Source organism: Streptopelia decaocto, assembly GCF_964273445.1.
Source record: "Streptopelia decaocto genome assembly, chromosome: 3".
NCBI lineage: Eukaryota > Metazoa > Chordata > Aves > Columbiformes > Columbidae > Streptopelia > Streptopelia decaocto.
The window spans coordinates 96,081,299-96,102,367 of NC_138656.1; the positions used below are offsets into that span (position 1 = coordinate 96,081,299).

A 21,069-nucleotide genomic window follows, 5' to 3' on the forward strand; every position below is an offset into this window, starting at 1 on the left:
TTATAAATATTAATGAGGTCACCCCTCAGTCTCCTCCAGGCTAAAGAGACCCAGCTCCCTCAGCCTTTCCTCATAAGTGAGATGCTCCACCCCCTTAATCATCTTTGTTGCTCTGCACTGGACTCTCTTCAGCAGTTCCCTGTCCTTCTGGAACTGAGGGGCCCAGAACTGGACACAATGTTCCAGATGTGGTCTCCATGGCCTGGGCCAGAGCTGTGCCTGGGCCATGCTGACAGCCCGGGCTCTGGTCTCCTGTCACCGAGGCAAGCGCAGCCATGAGGGCCTGACCCAAAGCTCTTCAGTGCTGGTCTGTTTGCTGATAGCCACAGTTGACCTGGTCGTTTGCTACCAAACTATCAGCAATGATAAAGACTACATGCTTTTTCTTTCTTCTACCTCCTTCAACTTTATTTAAATACACAGTGTGCAAAGTAGGTCCATCGGTACAGGTGTGTGGAGAAGCCCTGAGAGGTCCCTGCCCCTGGGGTGCACCAGGAAGTAGATGGGACATCGCTGGCATCAGAGTCATTTGCAATTGCTCATGCAAACTGGTTGGGTTCCTTGTAGGTAATTCTAAGGTCCATTGCATTTTTGTTGCCTCTGTGTGGCTGTAAGGCTGCTTAGCGACCATTAAGTACAACAGCACACATAGGGATAGTAAGGCCAAGGCCGTGAAGATGTGACTGGTGCCCACAGGCACGTTCCTGCAGCCCTAGCTGGCAGGTGAAGGCAGCGCTCCGGTTGAAGCTGTCCTCCTTTCTGTCCTGCCTTATTTACAGCCTCATGGCTAATGCTTTTTTTTTGAGAGAGAGAAAGCGCTTTTGGGCCCTGCAGCTTTCAGCATGGCTCCTCTGTGGTGTACTTAAGGTCACAAAAAACATAGCGTAGGGAATGAGTCTTTGGTGCTGTGCAAACTGCATAGATGAAACAGGATCTCTGCCATGGAACTTGCTGAGGCTGAGCACTTGCTTGAAAGACTCCAAGCTGAATGAGTCCCTCATAAAAAAAACTTGCAGTATTTCCTGGGAAGTTGATGTAGATATAATTTTAAAAGATATATAGAACAACTTTCACTCTTTAAAGCAGTGTTTGGTGGAAGCATTAAAAAGAGTGTATCCAGTTTGAGCTGCAGGAGGATTTTAAGTAGGCCGAAGTCTGGTATTTGCACGTTAGTGTTACTACTCTTGCAAAATAGATCTTATTACAGCTTGGCACAGCATATAGCAAATTTATCAGTAGAGAAACCAAAATAACTTGTAGAGCAATACAGTAGGCAGAGCACTCAGGTTGGATATGGAAAAAAATCAGTCTAGGTGCCTGTTGCAGACTGGCTCTCCAGCAACTAGTTACTTTTATTTTTCTAGCCCTAATGATATGGAATTACTTATACAAAGTGGAATTTATGCAGAAGAAATCATGGAAGAGATTCAGCCCACACCAACATTATGGTTAAAGTCATCTTTGAGTAGGGAATTTGAGGCTTAGCTTGTCATATAGATTATGTCATTGAAGCTTGGTTTTCCATACCTTGTTTGAAAGCCTTAATTATCAAGTTACTGGTTTTTCTGGAATGAGGATGGGGAAAATCTTGCTGCAATTCTGCCCAGTTATTCTGAAAGATCACAATTTCTTGCCAGTGAAGAAGAAGAAAACATTTTAAATACCAAAAAACTTTCCTAGAACAAGAAAAATGTTTCCAGCTCAAATCTAATTAAAGCATTTCTCACATAGCCTGTCATAACTTTGGCAGAGGAAAGAATTCCAAGTTTACCTGGTCCTTCAATACTGCTGACCAGAGAAGGGCAATGAAGCTGGGTCTGGAGCACAAGTCTTGTTGAGGGGCAGCTGAGGGAACTGGGGCTGTTTAGTCTGGAGAAAAGGAGGCTAAGGGGAGACTTTATCGCTGTCTGCAGCTACCTGAAAGGAGGCTGTAGCATGAAGGATGTTGGTCTCTTCTCCCAAGTAGCAGGCAACAGGACAAGAAGAAATGGCCTCAAGTTGCACGAGGGAAGGTTCATATTGGATATTAGGAAAAATTTCTTCACAGAAAGGGTTGACAGGCATTAGAACAGGCTGCTGAGGGAAGTGGTTGAGTCACCATTCCTGAAGGTGTTTAAAAGGTGCATAAATTAGGTTCTTAGGGACATGGGTTAGTGCCAGTGTTAGGTTAACCATTCAACTTGATGATCTTGAGTATCTCTTCCAACCAAAATGGTTCTATGACTCTGTGGTTTTATGCTTTTATGATGTCATCCCCAGGGTGCTCTCCATGCCTGACTGCCAGTACTACGTGAGTTCCTGAGGAAAGGGTGAAACCAGAAAGAGCTGATGAAAAGAGCTAGGTGAAAGTTACACGGGTTGGATTGATGTGAGTAGCTTGGCTGCGCAAAACTAGGCAGTGACCTGGGAGCGAGTGCTGGAGTACTGGGAGAGGTCTGCCTCATGGAGCAGGTCTGAGTGACCCAGCTGGGGTTGGGTGTCTTGCTGAACATAGTTTCTCAAAATCACCTTCTGTGAAATCAAGGCCTGTATATTTTATCCTAAATCCTAAGAGTTTATATATTTACTTATTAGCTTAAAAAGAAAGCATGTTTCTTTTCCATTGTATGGAAAAGACTGCAGTTCCTGCTGATACTCACTATGCTTTCACAGCATCTCCAGTCTGCATAAGGAGCTTCAGCCTTCCTAAAGGCATTATTGATGTGATTACTCAATACATTCAGATTAATGCATTGAAAAATGTTTTTCATGACTTTATTACAGTAAACTAAATATGGGCTTTGGGAGTGCATAGTATTTGGCCAAGGATACGCAAAAAGGTCAGAGCAAACAAAGCAGTCACGATCTAAAGCTGAGCCTGAGTTTTATCTACATCTTTAGTTGACCAAGGTGGACCTCCATGTGGCCATGCCTGTGACGCTTGCATTCCACCAAAAAATCAAAGTATCCTGACTTCCAAGAAAAGGCTTTATGTTTTCCAGAAAGAGTGCAAGAACGGTTGTGTGTGGACTAGAATAGATGGTTATAATTGCTTTAAGGCCTATCTTTGCCGATGGCAGAACTTTCCCTATTGCGGATTCTGGATCATGCACGTGGAGGAAGTAATAATAACAGTTATTCTTGTTCATTGGCCTAAGAACCAATCTCTTGAAATGTTTACACTTTTTTCTCCAAAAAATATTAAGATATTACTACATGACCTGCTGCTGCCGCATGGATTGACAGTATTGTCTTTAGTTACTTATGCAGTCCAGCTGATTATGGAGCAAATTAAATAGCTTCACCCCAAGTTTCACTCATACCTAAAAAGATACATCTTGATAGGCTTAAGACATTGCCAAAAATGTTCTAACCCCTCTTTTTAGCTGAAAAAATAATTCATAACTCGATTGAAAGGATTTCATTCAATTTAAAAATATTTTATAGTCATTCATTTCTATGCTGTTGTAAAGGAAATAATCAGAAAGATGCCAGGTTATTTTCAAGAGATAAAGGAAATAATATTAAAATATCTGAAAGGTAAAAAACCCATTAAATCAAGGTTTGATTTTTAAAAGTATATCATGATTTGCAGCTAATCCTGGTACTGCTTATTTCTTAAAAGACTTTGTTGTGTGCACATTAATGGAAAATGCAAATGACCAGTTCCAAGACCAGCTTGCATGCCACGTAATAGCCAAGTAAGCTATCAGTTGTCCTCTGGTCTTGAAGACCAAGTAACTAAGGTTTCTTGTTTTCTGCCTTAATGTACACCTGAAGTTTCAGAACTAAGGTAGAGGTTTGAGTGCATCAGCATTAACACATTGAAATGTTGAGGCATGTCCATAGGATGGTTATCTCTGTAGCGCACAGCTCAAAGCATGTTCAATATTTTCCAGAAAGTAAAAATTAGGTTTGTATTTTCAGTGGGGATATTTCCCCATTGTTGTTTGTGTGTCTTTTTCAATACTGAATCATATAAGGATATTGGAAGCACGTTAGTAGAGACTGAATAAGACTTAGATTTATTTTACAGTGTGCTAGTAGATTTTAAAGATATGGTATGAAAATTAGAATAATTTTTCTTTTCTATAGATCATGAGAGTGTAGTCATTCTGGAGAAGAAATATCCCCGTTATTAAAAAAAAAAATTCTGTAGGACCTCTTAAAATTATAAAAATTTATAAAAGTCTGAGCATGAGATGTTAGAAAAAGAAACACTGAGTAACTCAGGTTCTCTAGTATGTAATGTTCAGGAGTCTTATTTTAGAAACATGCCTGTTCTATCTACAAAAATTGATTTTTACAAATTCTTAAAACTCATGAAGCACAGCAGGGAATGTATTCTTTGTATAAAAATCATTATAACTCATGCTGTTAAGGCAGAGCTTCAAAAAATTGAGGATAATTGTCTGTGGAAGAATTTCATAATTAGATTGAATTGGTAAATTAAAATATATTGAGACGCGTTAATGATACGTGTCATCCTACTTATTAAATTGATGTTATACTGAGTTGTATATTTGAGGCATAGGAATATTCCTACCAGATTAAGCATTACACAAAGTATAACCAAGGGAAAATCTTCCCTTTCACTGACTTTCACTTCCCCTGATATCTTTCCCTTCCCATACAGTCACTAACATCTCTTTTATCTCTTCTGTGGGGTGAAATTCTCCTGGGATGTGAAGATTTGATTTTACACTCTTCCTAAGGTTGACTGCCAAGAGATGGAGGTAAACTATCCCAGTATATGGTAGAACCCACATGGTAGGATGCCTTCTTGAGAGACAGGAGATCAAAATTCACATCTCTCTGCAAATGTATCAGGGGATGTGAGCCAGTGTCCTTGAAAGCCGAGGAAAGTCTTTATGGAAGCAGTGACCTAACTCCAAGAAATGGGACATGGCTGTGAATCCCCATGGGCTGGTCTCCTTCCCTTTGCTCAGACTTAAGCACCGAAAAGTGGAATTGAAGTGCCAGCTTTTCCATGGCATTTCCTGCTGGTTATTTTAGATCACAGAATAATATAATTACAGAATGGTCCAACCCTCTTCCATGTGACACCTTCCACTACATCAGGTTGCTCAAAGACCCGTCCAACCTGACCTTGAACAGTTCCAGGGATGGGGCATCCACAACTTCTCTGAGCAACCTGTTGCAGTGTCTCAGCACTTCACCATTAAACATTTCTTCCATATGTTCAGTCTAAACTTGTCCCCTTCCCTGAGCATACTGGCTTTTGACCAGACACCAAACTTTGACATGGAGAACCCAGTGGTTCACCCTACACTTAAGTAGGACAGTTATTACCTATTGTAGATCTACCATCTTCACTTTATCCCCCTTTTCCTCCCTTGCACCTGCTCATTGGCAGGGTCCAGGCTTGTGCCCGGTCCTGGGGGCCAGGCAGCCCGCAGGAGCTGAGCTGCCAGTGCTGGGCAGAGGCAGGAGTGAGGCACGGAGAGGAGGGGTCATTTTAAAGAGCACCCGAGCGCAGGCTCCCATCTCTCGCTCGCTGTGACAGCAAAGTGTCACACTGGGAACCACAAACTGGGACTTACAAAGTAGCCTCTGATCTTTCTCTTCTCTTTTTTTTACCGCATTTTCTCTCCTTTTGTCTTCTTATTTCCAAAGAAGAGGCATTTTCACTGACAACTTCTTGAACAGCTCTGGGACAGCACTTTTCTGAGGAGGGTAAGGGGTTTGTAGCTCCTCACTTTTTTAGTGGCTAGAAGTAACAATTTAAAGGAGGGGGGAAGGTTGTTTGTTTGAATGCACGGTTTTGGGACCCCAAGTGTCCTTCTGCATGAATGGCTTGTAACCTGAAATAAACTAGTTGAAAGCAAATGGCTACAGAAAAACAAATTATCCAGGGTTTTCAAAATTTAGTAGCTGGGATTTATTATAGGATAGTTTGATTTGTTTCATTTGTTTGGCATGTCATGTCACTCATATGCTTATATGCTAAACGAGCTGGTGACATTTCTGCTGATGGAAAAGAGTTTTTCAGGAAAAAAACTTTGGAGAATGGACATTTTTGAACAGAGAGGGTAAAATGTCACGTATTTAAATAAGGTCTGCAATGACATAGTGAGGCAATAAACAGTAAGTGCTGCATGCATTATAATTTTTAAGTTATGGGTCTCTAAAAATATTTAGAACTACAAATATAACTACCAAAAGAATATGCCCTTGCCAGCTATAAAGTTGTGGCTATTAATATGCAAAGCTATAACTATGCAGATAACACACAAAGACATCCAAAAGTCTTGTTGTGCTTTTATTCCATGCCAACAAATATGCATGACACTTAAAATATCATATCTTTTTTGCAACAAAAGTTATGTTAGACAACCAAATATACTAAAACACCAGCTATACCTTTGATTGAACCTGTCTTAAAATGGCAAGCAGCTGGGAGGTTGCTATTTTGGGAGGTGACTCTGATAGGTCTCAACAGATGCAGCTCCTGGAATGCAGTCGGAGCGGGGGGAGCTGGGTGGCAGCTGACCCCGCGCTGGCACACCGACATTTTGGGAATTGCAGCTCACGTCAGCACGGGCTGACACTTTGGGCACACATGGCCTTCTGCCTCGCCTGCTCCGCACATGGTCGTCACCCCACAGCAGCAGCAAAAAAAAGTCCTGGTGCTCCCAGGCAGCAACCATTCCTTTCTATAATTAAATTACCATTCTCTTATGTGCTGTGTGCTTAAGGAAAAATTGATGTGCTGAGATTTTAGATTGAAATATTACTGGAGGTTTTTTATCAAATTGATCTAAAATAATCCAGACATTTGTTCTATCATTAAGTAGTATTTCTTCAGGTTCTGGTCTTTATAAGTGCAATGATCATAAGAAAATTAGCTGGTATAAATTGTTTAAAAATCAATGGGTATACTGGAGATAAATGCTATTTTTGAATCTATTTGCTGATCTCAGCAATTCTGTTTTAACTGTGTTATTGAAGATCAGTGCTTTCCTTCAAGTATAATTGCATATACACGTATTTGTTTGAAATAGCTCCTTTGAAAATTACCTAGGGGGCATCTCGCATTGCGTTTGAAAAAATCTTGCTTCTTCAATTCAGTGAAAGATGCAACTTGCCTAGAGTTGACATGTCTAATTCAAATACCTGTTCTAACATAAATCTGTGGGAGTAATTATTAACCTTCACACATAAAGAACCTATTTAAAACACCACTTCCTGCTGCAGTTTGCAGGACTTTTTTTTTTCAAATAAAAGTTAGACATCTTCTCCTTGAATCGCCTCAAAATCCTAAAAGTAAGATTGTTAATTCAAATTACTGATATTGAAAAGCAAGCAAATTGTGCTATGAATAGAGGGTATTTGTGAATCTGACCAGGGAAATAGAATATCATCAGACTGGAAGGTCAAAAGCTACAAAAACCTGGAAGCAACTTGGAAATCTTAAACCTAAAATCAACATGACATCATACTAAAAATCACTTTGTCTCTACATCTTATCTTGCTTTTTTTCTTTAATAATTTCTCCCACTCATAATATTTCCTGCTAAAATTCTGAACTCACCTGTAAGTCTGTACTAGCTCTGGAATAAGGATGAACAATGTTGGAGGCCCATATCTTTCCTGTGCTCCAGACAAATGAATTCAGATCTAGAGCCTGGCTAATGTAAATATGTATTTACAAAATTTTACACTCTGGCAAACTCATCTAGAGAATTTAACTCTTTAAATGTGGTGATAACAAGTGAATGTTACTTTTAAGACCTTGTTATTTTTAAAAACTTAGTTACTTATAGGTGTGTTCTTCACGAGTTGAGTATCCATTGTTATGAATAAGCAGCCACATTACAATTTAGGGCAGTATAATTGTTCTTAGGAAGACAGATTATGCTGTGTGTTTTGGTTTTGTGGCATTTCTATGTATTAACAAAGGTTAGATTTGTTGCATAATCACATAGCTATTAAATTTCATAACTGCGGTGTAGCTCTAAATGTTTTTGATTTTATTTTTAGCAAGCTCTTGGCTGTAATATTTCATTGCAGTCATGGCCCCTAAGAAGAAGAATGTGAAGAAAAACAAAGCAGATATCAATGAAATGACTATAATTGTGGAAGACAGCCCCTTCGGTAAACTAAATGGCTTGAATGGACTCTTAGATGGAGGAAATGGTTTCAGCTGCATCTCATCTGAAGTTTCTGACCCATTATATAGCCCAAATCTCTTGGAAGGTCTAAGCAGAATGAGACAAGAAAATTTTCTTTGTGACTTGACTATCAGTACCAAAACCAAGTCCTTCCACGTTCATAAGGTGGTGATGGCTTCAAGCAGTGAGTACTTTCACAACATCTTAAAGAAAGATCCAGCCACTCAAAGAGTAGACCTCAATGATGTATCCCCATTGGGTCTAGCTACTGTTATCACCTATGCTTACACTGGGAAACTTACTCTCTCACTTTATACGATAGGTAGCACTATTTCCACAGCAACTTATCTACAGATTCACACCCTTGTAAAGATGTGTTCTGATTTCCTAATCCAAGAAATCAATGTTGAGAATTGTATGTATGTTGCCAATATTGCAGAAACATATGGACTAAAAACAACCAAGGAAGCAGCACACAAGTTTATTAGAGACAACTTCATTGAATTTTCAGAAACCGATCAGTTCTTAAAACTTACTTTTGATCAGATTAATGAACTTCTTGCAGATGATGACTTGCAGTTGCCTTCTGAAATTGTTGCATTCCAGATTGCGATAAAATGGCTGGAATTTGACCAAAAAAGAGTTAAATTTGCTGCTGATCTCTTAGGTAACATCCGTTTTGGTACCATCTCAGCCCAAGACCTTGTCAATTATGTTCAAACTGTGCCAAGAATGATGCAAGATGCGGACTGCCACAAGCTGTTAGTGGATGCCATGAACTACCATTTGCTTCCCTACCACCAGAATACACTGCAGTCCAGAAGAACAAGGATCCGTGGAGGTTTCAGAGTCTTAGTTACTGTTGGGGGACGCCCTGCTCTAACAGAAAAGTCTCTTAGCAGAGACATCTTATACAGAGATCCTGAAAATGGATGGAAGAAGCTGAGTGAAATGCCTGCTAAAAGTTTTAATCAGTGTGTGACAGTGATGGATGGATTTCTTTATGTGGCTGGTGGAGAAGACCAGAATGATGCCAGGAACCAAGCCAAGCATGCAGTCAGCAATTTCTGCAGGTAATTGGTTATTTCCTTAAAGGGGATGGAGAGACTGACTCCACACAACGCAGATAGATGGACCAAGCTGGTTTGTGATGTGCAGCATGCACATGTGCAGCTCAGTTAAATAGAAAGGGGACAGGGCTGGGGAGGTATGGATGCTCGTCTGTATTAAAGTTTGAATGAACAGAAATATACAATTGAAATTATGCAAAAACTTCATCGTGGTTACACATGGTGAAGTGAAGAAGACAGGGAAAATTTACTCCAAGTGAGGAAATAAATAGGAACGTAAATAGGAACTTCTGGGATGTTCAAAAGTATGATTAAAATGCACTGAATCAGACAAGGTGATTCCTTAAATTTCAAGGGCTTCTGATGCCTCACAGAAAGTTCTGAAAAACACCTTTTAAGTATTATAATCTTGACTTTCTGTGCACCATCCACCATATTTTCAACAGCTTTTATACTACAATTCATATACTTTACCTTTGTTATTTATGGATATTTTAGAAAAAATATCACTGTCTCTTGAAGGCTATATTTCTCGTCTACAGTGTTCTCCAAATAATACCTCACTTCTGAAATATTAAAATTCCTATTGTAGTCATCCAAGGACTGCACTGGTGATAGCAGGATCAGAAGAGTGCGTAGGCTAACATGCAATAGTGGTACTAGGCTTTTCAACCTAAAAGCTGACAATGTTGGAGGTGAGACAACTGAGCTTTTTATCTACGAACAGACTATGGACATTCAATGGCAATACACAGCCACAGAAGGAACATTCAGATAACTTCTCCTGAAGACATCAACCAACACGCAAAGTTAATGAAAAAAGAATCATAGAAGCATTTAGGTTGTAAAAGACCTTGAAGATCATTGAGTCCAACCACAAATCTAACAGAGTCAAGTCCACCGCTAAACCATGTCCCTATGCACCACATCTACACACCTTTTAAATGCATCCAGGGATGGTGACTCCACCACTTCCCTGGGCAGCCTGTTTCAATGCCTGACAACCCTTTCTGCAAATAATTTTTTCCTAATGTCCCATCTAAACCTCTCCTGGCACCCCTAGCCAATCTCTTGCCCATTGGTCCAGCTGGTCTAGATCCCTCTGTAGAGCGTTTCTCTAGATCATTTTTATTGTGTAAACTACTTAGTAAAAAAAAAAATGTATCATGTAAAGGAGATGATGCTGTTGGTCTCCTGATCATCTGACTTTAAGCTCTGCCTTACATTGTCAGAAGGAGCTGTGTGCTGGATGCAAATGTGGGTTGTGGGGAGGAGGTGGGGGAGTCCTCATGGTCCACAGCTGAATGGCTTCTGCTCTCTGTTCTGCTGTTAACTGCAGGCATGTCAATTCACATCGGTATGTCTGTGGACTTGCTTTCAGAGCTGCAGATGACAATGTTAATGACAGCTAACAATTAGTATTTACTTTCACGTAGTCTTTTTCTTGTGTGATTCTCTGGTCCCCTCAGAATGCAACAGGAGAAATGGATGGGCCTGCTAATGTATCTCACTCAGCTCCTTCGAGAGTCTTAATTTGCTATTTCCTATTTCAAAATTGCTCATCTAAATGTCAAGGACAGCTAATGTAATTTCAGAGAGGAATGGTGTTAGAAAACAAAGATGTTCTTTACACATAACTCTTACTCCATTTCAGTGGCAGGGAAAGAACACATACTGTTAGAAAGTACTAAAAAGATGCAAGTATAAATCACCACTGAACATATTTTAAAACACTTTGAGTAGATTTTGACATCTGTGATGTAGGTGTAAATTGCAAAAACCTTCAAAAAATTATATTGTGTGTCGAAAGGATCTCTTTCCGGTATTCTAATGAGATTATTCTACAAAATCAAATTACAGGAGAGTCAGGTTTACTTCATTGAAATAATACCAGGTTTTAATGATATGAACACATTTTTCTGAAACCAAAAACTAAATTTATTTGGAAATTTTACCAAGAATACCAGTTTCATTCCACAGACTTCTAATGGGCTAAATAACTAATTAAAACTTTAGCAATGCTGCAGCTGCAGCAGGAGTGGGACAGAGACAGGACTGTAGAATGTAGCAGAGCAGTGAGACATTCACCCTCTCTTTTAATGCTTTCAGATATGATCCTCGTTTCAACACCTGGATTCACCTGGCAAACATGAGTCAGCGACGCACCCACTTCAGCCTGAATGTGTTCAGTGGCCTCCTTTATGCAGTGGGTGGTCGCAACTCGGAGGGGAGCCTGTCCTCGGTCGAATGCTATGTGCCTGCAACGAACCAGTGGCAGATGAAGGCGTCCATGGAGGTGCCCAGGTGCTGCCACGCCAGTGCAGTGGTGGATGGTCAGATCCTGGTCACGGGAGGTTACATTAACAACGCTTACTCTCGCTCAGTGTGCATGTATGACCCCAGCAAAGACAGCTGGCAGGATAAGGCCAGCCTCAGCACCCCAAGGGGGTGGCACTGCGCAGTGTCCCTTCTGGAAAGGGTCTATGTCATGGGGGGGTCTCAGCTAGGGGGAAGAGCCGAAAGGGTCGACGTTCTCCCTGTGGAGTGTTACAGCCCTTACACGGGGCAATGGAGTTACGTGGCACCACTTCAGACGGGAGTTAGTACAGCTGGTGCCTCCACCCTTAATGGGAAAATTTACTTAGTGGGTGGCTGGAATGAAATAGAGAAAAAATATAAGAAGTGCATTCAGTGCTATAACCCAGATCTCAATGAATGGACGGAGGAGGACGAGCTGCCTGAGGCCACTGTGGGCATATCCTGCTGCACGATATCTATGCCCAACACCAAGACAAGGGAGTCCAGGGCCAGCTCAGTCTCTTCTGTCCCAGTCAGTATTTAGATACAGGTCTAACCAGCAATAAGTAAAAAATGTTTACCAGCACAGCAGTATAATTAGCCCTTTACATAGCATTTTTGTGCTTACATGGAAAAAAATCATTGGCTTTGCAACAGTGCTGTTTTTTCTAATGGTGCAAATTGGCCACTTTTCGTGATCTTAAGACAGGTGGCGGGAAAGAGTGTATTAGGGATAAGTTGAATTTTCTTAGCAGGAAGAGTTAAACCATGACTGCAGATGGAATTTTTTTCCTGACTTTGCCACTGACTCACTCTGTTATCATTTCATGGAAAATCATTTCATTTCTTTGTGCCTGGGCTTCCTTACCTGTAAAACAGAGTAAACTTGCTTCAGAAGATTGTTGTGAGGCTTTTTTAATATTGAGTTTTACATGCTTTCAGAACCCAAAATGAAAATCAGATCTTGCTATTAGAAAATTTCAGCATGCATGAGAAATGGGCCATGTCATCATGTTCTTTTCTAAGCATTTTCTATTTTGACAAACAGAAGGAAAAACTTGTATATAGCACATGCATACTTTCCTTTTGGGGTAGTGGTATTCACAAAAAATCTTTCTAAATGTTTTCTCCTTCAGAAGTTAGAAGAGATTCCTATTTGCTGCCATGAAACCCTTTAATTTTCATATCTAATGCTCTGACATGGCTTTCAAGACCTGAATCCACAAAATACCTTTGCTCCTGTAGGCCTTATGGGCCAGTGGCAAGGGCTGCCTTGGGTGCCACCTCCTCCTCACACCAGGGTGACTCTCCTGTCACTCCAGGTGGAAGGCATGCAGGCCAGCCAGTATGTCTTCTCCTATTCCTGGTCTTTCCATCTGTCTGGGAATGTACATCCAGGTTACCTTCTTGTTCAAGAAGGTTCTCACCAATGCAAGGAGCTAGAACTGCTGCAGCAGGGATAAAATCTGGAAGCTGAGCTCATGCCAAGAGGACCTAAGGTTGATGGTGTATTATTCTGACAAATTCCCCGTCAAGTAAGGAACAAAGATGAAAGAAAGACTGCAGAATCTGCCTTTAAGAGTAGGGCATATGTGAGGAAAATGGTGGATTGTGGGAAAACTGGATGAAATCCAAGAGACTTTCCGTAATAGTACCAAAGAGATACCTTAATTGCTTTCCTAGCAGCTCTAGGCACAAAATCACCCAAACTAACCTTTTCCTGGGCATACCATTGTGTACCTCCTTTTGGAGTTTTTGTTACAGTCCTATTTATTTTCTGAGGAGATTTTATTCATGTTTTTCCAAAGGCTAGACTAATGATTTACTTGTTGAAGTCTGTGAAGTATGCCCAGTGAGTACAGTGAAGTCTTTGCTCAACTCAGATTGCCGTTCAAGAACTTTTCTGCCTAATTTCAGCATGCAGTGGGGTAATTAATCATGAAACCTAATGCTACTCCCTGAGCCAAAGGAGTATGGAGCCTATAATATCCCCTGAGAATTTGATACCAAAGGCCAGCACAAAATGTCTATATCCATTCCTTGGAGAAAGAAAGAAGCAATACAAGGAACAAAAATGATTTAATATAACCAAAAGGGTAGAAGTACACTCATTTTAACCAATTCATAGAGGTTCTACATGCAATGTCCTCAGATTATCATTGACACCTCCGGGTTCCAGTGCCAAGGAGAAGCTATGTATGCTCCTGGCAATGTGTACAAGACAGGCAAATTTTTATCTCATTTGCAAAAGGAGAACACTATAAAATTATCAGTAAGTGCAGATATTGTTGAGGCAAGCACTTTCAGGACTCATGCTCTGCTCTTTGGAGCTTTGTTGCAGCTACATGTTGAGCAGCAGCATGAGCACGACACAGTATTAGATATGAAGTAATTCACTCTGTCAGTTGGGATTAAACTCCATGGTACTCAGTCCTCTTTTCCAGTTCTAGCTTAGGGTTTGTGTCTGCATCCTGACAATACCATTTTAAATACCAAATTCTGTGTTTGAGTGCTGCATGTTATTAGAATCTACCGCATTGGAATGACTTTTGGTCAGAGTAGTGCTGTCATACAGTTTTGATTAATTTAATTATCCTGTTTAATTCAAATGAGTAATAATTCAAATCCACAGTCACAGAATAAAACATGGAATTGTATAACAGAGTAAGATTGCTTTGTTTTAAATACAAAAGTGCTTTTTTTGCCCATTCCAGTCACCAAAATTTTCTTGTGGATGAGAGCAAATTTTCTCTTTTACCAAAGTCACTACCATGTGTTCCCTATAAAAGTATTTAGGAAGCTCTTTGAAAAGTCCACCTGCTCCAATATTTTTATTTGTAAAATTTTAATACTGTTAGATGGAGTTGCTTATGCACCCAGTCCAACGTAGACATACATATACAAATGCAGTTATAGCTGTATACATACTCCAGTTTTTTAGTATTTCTAAGGTAGCGATAAGATGGTATTTAGGAATTGAAGAAACAATCACTTTGGCCTCAGACAGACTTTGGATGAAATTGTGTCGTATGCAAGTGTCTCTTTTTCCCTTTAGGAACTGAGTTCCAAAATGCTATGAGTAGTCAGAAGCTGCTGTACACTTTCCTCTTTCGTGAGCCAACACTTCCTTTACATCAACAACCACCTTCTGGTTTTGAGTGGAAAGGTACTTGTGAGTGATGGGCTAAGTGCAATGGAACTGCTCTCTCACTACTTAAAGGGTTAAAAACTTTGGGGGCCAAATCCTTTTCATCTTACTCACAAAAAAGTTCCATTGGCTTCACTGGGACTACTGAATACAATGTACAAGATTTCAAACTCTTGGCCAAATTCTGGCAGAGCAGTAGGTGTAGATGCCTTCCAGAACTGTCACACCCAGAAGCATTGCTGCTCCTCAGCCTCCACTGCCCTTGGCCACAACAGGTCCATCCAGATGTGTCCTAGGACAGGAGCCAAGTACCACCAGCCATGTGTTCCTTCCATAGCACAAATTAGGTATGTACTTCAAGCCAAAAGTCTTAGGTGGATTAACAAATGGTGTGGTTATCAGTGTAGCACTTCAGGGTGGCTTCATATTATTTTTCTCTAAGCATCTGTTTAGTCTTCAACTGCCCATTGAGCCAGGATTTGGCCCTTAATATGTGACAATATCAGCTGGACTTAACAGTCTTTTGATCATACCAAGGTACTGAGCTATTTGTGACCTTTTTATGTACAATCTTGTTTTGTTAGATCTGTGAAAAATAGTTTGTATGTTGTGTTTTATGGGGTGGTGTTCTTTCATTGTCCAGTACTGTATTTTCAATCTCCAGATGTTTAATAAAAACATCTCAGTTGAACTTGAAATATTGTTAATCCTAAAAAGAAATTTTTAAAATGCAGTTTAGGAAGTACTGTATATGGTAATATTAAGTAGAGCAGAGGCCTTTCAACTGTATGAGATGCAAATTGTTAAAATGCTACAGGCATCTTCTTTAATACTATACTAATAGTAAAAAAAAGACCCAAAACCAAACAAAAACGCTGTTCTCTTCAAAATCCTTTTTGTCCTTGCATTTTATAGTCAACATCTGTTCTTCCAAGGAATTCAAATCTGAAAATAAGCTTTCTTCAATTTGTGAGTGAAGCAGAGTGATAATGTTTTGGTTTCTTGTTTATTCATGCTTGTGTAGGTGCATGGGAGAGTGTGTTACAAGGCTGTGAGGGAGGAACTTACTGTTGGAAAGTTATGCTGAGAGGGAGATTTTGCGGTTAGTTCTTAATGAAGATGAGATCACGATAATTTAGTCTCTTCCTGAAGTTAACCTGCAAGATCATCAAGGGTTCAGTAAGCTTAAGTGCCAACTTCTAGGTGGTCAAAGAGGGAAGCAGAGAAAATGAGCATCAACCAAAGCTATGAGGTGTTTAAAAGTGTTATGTGTTGAGATTTTTAAACGACAGTTCTTGCAGGAAAAAGTACATGATGAATGAAATGGCTGAATAAGACCATGCTTTATATTATCCTGAAACCTAGATTAGTTGATCAAACAGTTTTAACTCCTTCCAAACCCATGCTGAGTTTAGGAGGAGTTTTTTGCTGGTAACAGCTGGGTTTGATAATTCCAGTTGCAAACCACACAGTCAAACAGTCGTATGAGCAGACATACCTGCTTGAATTCAGTGAGACTTCTCCTATATACAGTTATTCTCATGTGCTGATGTTTGGAAAATCAAAATACAAGAACTAAATCCATGGGTAGACAAGCACCAGTGTCCAATGAAAACCAACATGCAGGCATTCAACTACCCACTAACCATGCAGGCACATGAAACTTTTTAGAGACTGGATTTCCCTATAAGGATTATTTCCTTTGGGATGGTTGCTCAATGAAATCCTCTGTACGCTTCAAGGGTTTTTGTGCAACACACAGGATGGGAGATGCAAGAGGCTCCAGACAGTGGAAAGGGGAAGGTGAAGCCCTTTAGCACAGTCAGTAGACTAAGATTTTGTTCCCATTTCTCAACGATGTTTGAGAAATACATGTTGGAAGGAAGAACATGCTTCAATGCACACCTTTCCATAAGTAACATTTCTCTATGTTACCCAACTGAGATGGCCCAGCCTTTCTTAGAAAAAGCAAGACTCAATTTTATATTGCCCACAACTTGAATTCTCATGTGAATTGAATTTTCAATCCACTTTAGCCCAGTTTAGCCAAGCTGGGAGAGCCTTTTCAAATTTTGAATCTACCTTATTGGAGAAGGCAGTTGAAACCAATAGTCCTACTATAGTGTCCTGACCTTTTTGCAAAGAATCTTCTCGTCCTTTTGTTAATGACCTACTTTGTATAAGTAACCAAAAGCATTGTATTGCACAGATTTATACTTTGACTCCTCCATGCAAGAGGAGGGTCTCTTGTCCCTTTTATTTTCTCTTTTCTTGTCTGTAACGGAGTGACTCACGGGGCACCAAAGAAGATGCACAGATGTGAACAGTACATAAAAGCCCATCTGTGAATCTAATTCAAAAAATCTAATTACTGATGGCCACAATAAAGAAAAGGACACATTCTGGAACGTCTGATGGAACAAAGGGGCGAAAAGTGAGTTGCTGGTGCTGGCACTGCCCAGAGCTCTGTTCCTAGAAGTTCCCTAAAGGAAAAAGGAAAATACATGCACTTCTATATAGTTTGTGTGAGAAATTCAGTTAATACCAGATGAGTTTTGCCATGCAAAAGGCTAATATGAGTTCATTGTTGTCTCAAAGAAAAATATATTTTCAATAAAAATGTAGGCAATTAGTAAACTTATGAGGAATACGCAGTCGATTTCTGTTGGTAAGAATGGGAACATATATGTTTAGATACACTGGATGTTACACTGGCTGCTGCTTCGGCAGTTTTTTTGTCAACAATAAAAGTTAAAAATATAACTTATTTGTGTAAAGCATTTCCCTGGCTTATAAGTGTTAGATATATTGCTTATACAGATAGGTTTTCTAGTTATACAGTTTTAAGGATGGACTGTGATAACACAAGGGAACATATTTCAACAGAAAAAAAACCCTGCAAGTATAATGTGAGAATGTTACTACTTAAAAATTAACATTTGTAGTGCAGCAGTTGTTGTTAAGAGAATAACAGCATGTTGGTATTTTTCGTTGTATGTTTTAAGTAAAACTGTTGACACATGGCACAAACAAATTATTCTTATTGTAAAACCAGTTGGAAACTGTGAAACTCTCTGACAAACACCTGGTTGCAGTTGAAATGTGCTTTGTTTTCTGAGCCCCGTGCTGATCTTTGCTTTTGTATCAGCCAACTGGAATGTTTGCTACACCCAGACTGTCAAACCACTTTCACAATAAGCTATCGAGTGTGACACTGGGGCCACTTTTATATTTTCCATATTATTACAAGGAGATCAACTTGCTTTTTAACAGTGGATCGCACAGTCATTTGTTGTAATCAAAATGCCTAACAAGAAATTATGATAGATCAGATGTCTGATTGGCAATTGAACATGTTTTCATTTGGATTGTATGAGAAACAGTATTGGAAATAAAATGTCTAAATTTCAAGGAAAAAAAAATAGTCTGTATTCTGAAGAGCAATTAAGTTGTGCCACATATGGGAGGGTTTGAGGCATCAAAATACATTCCCTGTGTTTTGACATCAAGGGCTTGTTTCAAAGCGTGGTTTGGCATTCGGCAGACATCATGACCTGAAGGGCTACCCAGCCCACGGCTGTGTAGAGATCGGACCGTGGGTTCCTCGGATTCTGTAATACACATGGACACAGAGGCTTTGTTCTCTAAACTTCTCTATCACAGGCTACCACAAATGCCACAGAAATCACTTCTAGCAAGTACACAGCTGCAAAAATCACAACGAGCAAATATATCTGTGGTTAATAAAGCTAATACGAAGATTAATAAAGCAAATATGAATGAATATATATCAAGCTGTTACAAATTATTATCAGCAATGCAGTATCAATCAACAGTATGGCATCAATCAATAATAGCGTCAAGCAGAACAGTAGTACAGCCAAGTCGGTATGCACTATTACAGATTGCTACAGCTTACTGTTAGTGAAGCAAACTTACCAACAATAATATAACAGCAGATATGCTTATGATAGAATACTTATATGAATATATAGAACATATATAATATTTACATGCAGCAAATTAGACAGATTTTGGAAGGAGCCAAACCATTCCAAAAGGGAGGAACAAATCAGTTCCAGGGGTGGGACACCCAATCATCCCTGATAACAGACAGGGTCTCCCTTCAAAGCAGATCCCTGTCAGGGACTCCGGAGTCAGGGGGGGCATCACCGCAGTGAGTCCAGGAGCTCGTAGAAAATTGGTGTGACATTCAACCAGGAAGTTCTCAGGGAGATGGGCTCCATTTGGAATAAAGATTAAGTCCTTTTTATAACAGAGAGACATAAGAGGGCATAGGGCATCCTACTTCAAGCAGCCAATAGATGGTGTTAGTTTCTGTTTTTCACCTGTAACAGCCTATAGATTGTGCTGTTTCAAGTTCTTTCAGACCAGTTTTATTTTTCCAGACTGTTACACGCCTTCTCAGTTGGTAAGCTGCCGTTTTTTGTGTTTGTCAGTGGTACCTCAGGATGTCTTTGGTTTCCAGGCACCCTGGCTGCACTTGCCAAAGGTGTTTCTCGTTTCCAGGCCCAGTCCCCAGGATGACAGTCCCAGGCAGGCCTTTCTCTTGCAGTATTTTTCAACAGACAATTTCTTCCATTCAGTGATTTTCCCCTTCTAACCAGGCCGCCTTCATAGCTGTTGGCAGCCAGGTGAGCCAGCTGGCCATGGACCAGGGCACCTGCACATCCTGAGCAGCAATCGGGCTCCTTCAGGCACCTGAAAAGCTGCTCCATGCCTACGGGTGGGTTCACCCAAGCATCAGGTCTGGAGATCAGGATTCAGTTGTCTGCATGTACCTCATGCAGATGTCCCAGGCACTGCAGCTGCAGGGAATCTCAAATGGCACTGGGTGTCAATTTGTGGGCCACTGAGTCAAGCCTGGAGGAGGGGATTTATTGACCCTTCTGGACATGGCAGTCCAGAAGTGCACGGCTATCCTGTCAGTCTGCTAAAGTGTCCACGAGTCCTGGCTGCCTTGGGTACCTATGCTGTCTAACATGCACAGAGACCACTGTCCAAGAAGTTCTGCTAAATGTAAAATCAGTGTGATTATAACTTACTGTAAATACCCTATATAACCAAATTATTATCCAAATGTACATATTGCTGTTCTCACCTCCCTGTCTCACATGCTGGCAGAAAGCTGCTGAAGTGCTAAATATAAGCATAATTTCAATTGGAGGAGAAATACATTCAAAGTGATGATGTCTGAATCTGGTCCAGGACAGTAGGATCAAAAGTTGTTACTACCTGATGACTACTGTGTCCATTTCTGGGCTCCCCAGTATGAGAGAAATATGGAGCTACAGGTCCTGACTTCATGGAGCCAGTGAGGCCAATGTGTTGTTGCTATGTCCTTGCCACAAAGAAGCTGAAAACCGTGCTATTGGCATAAGTCATTGCCTGAAGGTAAAGAGGGGAACAGGGAAGAAATGTTAAATTTTCAATTAAGTGTTCTACAGCAACTAGCCATGATCTCTTATTGAGAGCAGATTGTAAAATGATCATCCAGGGCTTATCTGTAAAGGAAAAGATAGAAACTAACAAATTATCACAACAGTCTGGAATCTGTCTCTGAAGTGGCAGGCTCATTGTCTTCTGGCTATAATCTTCAAAATAGTTCAGGTAGCTGGGATGGAAAGAATAATGTTAAGTAATATTAACGTAAAGAATCAAAAAGTAAAGAATAATGTATATCATTGCCAGGAGCTAAAGTAGAGCAAATTAAAATTCAGGGACAATTTTGAGGAAACAAAAGGGATTATTTTGTTTCAAAATTCAAAATTTTGAGGAGTCAAACCATGAGTCTGTGTGGTAAAAGTGCTAAAAATACAGAACTTACAATTAAGACTATGATATTAAAAAAAAAAAAAAGCAAGTCTTGACAAATGCATTATTTACCAGCGTCGCTGAAGTAAAAAACACAGATTAAAGTACAAATTAGCTGGATCCTTTATTTCTTATAATATTTACCTCTTTACTTAAGAGTCTGAGTGTATTTTTTCTGTGTTGCAGATACAGTTCAGAGCTTATGTCATCATTTTCCTTCAAAAACAGTTAAACAATATGAGTGAAATATTCACTTAGGGAAAGCTGGTTTCTCCTTAATTTAACATAATTTAGCTGTAGGTCTTGCACAGATTTATGGTGTCCATTATACCAAATTAAACCCAGCACGTAAAGGCCTATAGATTGGTACATTTCTTCTTTTTGCAAAATGCTCATAAGGTAGATGTTATCCATGCCTATGACAATGTATTCTTTTTCTTTCATTTGAAGGACACCACGTATTCCTTAATAGAATCCCCACATAGCAACATGAAAATAGTTGTTAGGATCAGTAGGGTCAGAATTCTGCTGAAGTTAATGAGAAACAGCCAAATCAAACAGACTGCATTTATTTTGCATTGTTTATGTATGGGATTATTCTGAG

The 21,069-nt window shown here is 40.0% G+C and overlaps 1 protein-coding gene across 2 annotated transcripts; it reads left to right on the forward strand.

Annotated features, from left to right (window-relative positions):
- Nucleotides 1-5,511: 5,511 nt before the first annotated feature.
- On the forward strand, nt 5,512-12,083 carry KLHL31 (kelch like family member 31). 2 transcript variants are annotated; one of them, XM_082049262.1, is made up of 3 exons: nt 5,512-5,676; nt 7,984-9,187; nt 11,294-12,083. In XM_082049262.1, exons 2-3 carry the CDS (start codon nt 8,016-8,018, stop codon nt 12,024-12,026), a joined length of 1,905 nt encoding a protein of 634 aa, XP_081905388.1. In that variant the 5' UTR covers nt 5,512-5,676; nt 7,984-8,015; the 3' UTR covers nt 12,027-12,083. The 2 variants fall into 2 exon arrangements, with proteins under 2 accessions (XP_081905388.1, XP_081905389.1); XM_082049263.1 differs by having other exon boundaries at nt 8,014-9,187.
- The last annotated feature ends 8,986 nt before the right edge of the window (nt 12,084-21,069 follow it).

What these genes read in the sequence shown, in the direction of transcription:
- KLHL31 (XM_082049262.1), top strand. Translation starts at nt 8,016, where the DNA reads ATGGCCCCTAAGAAGAAGAATGTGAAGAAAAACAAAGCAGATATCAAT. An exon ending in GCAGTCAGCAATTTCTGCAG is followed by an intron (nt 9,188 to 11,293) that starts GTAATTGGTTAT and finishes TAATGCTTTCAG; the next exon opens with ATATGATCCTCGTTTCAACA.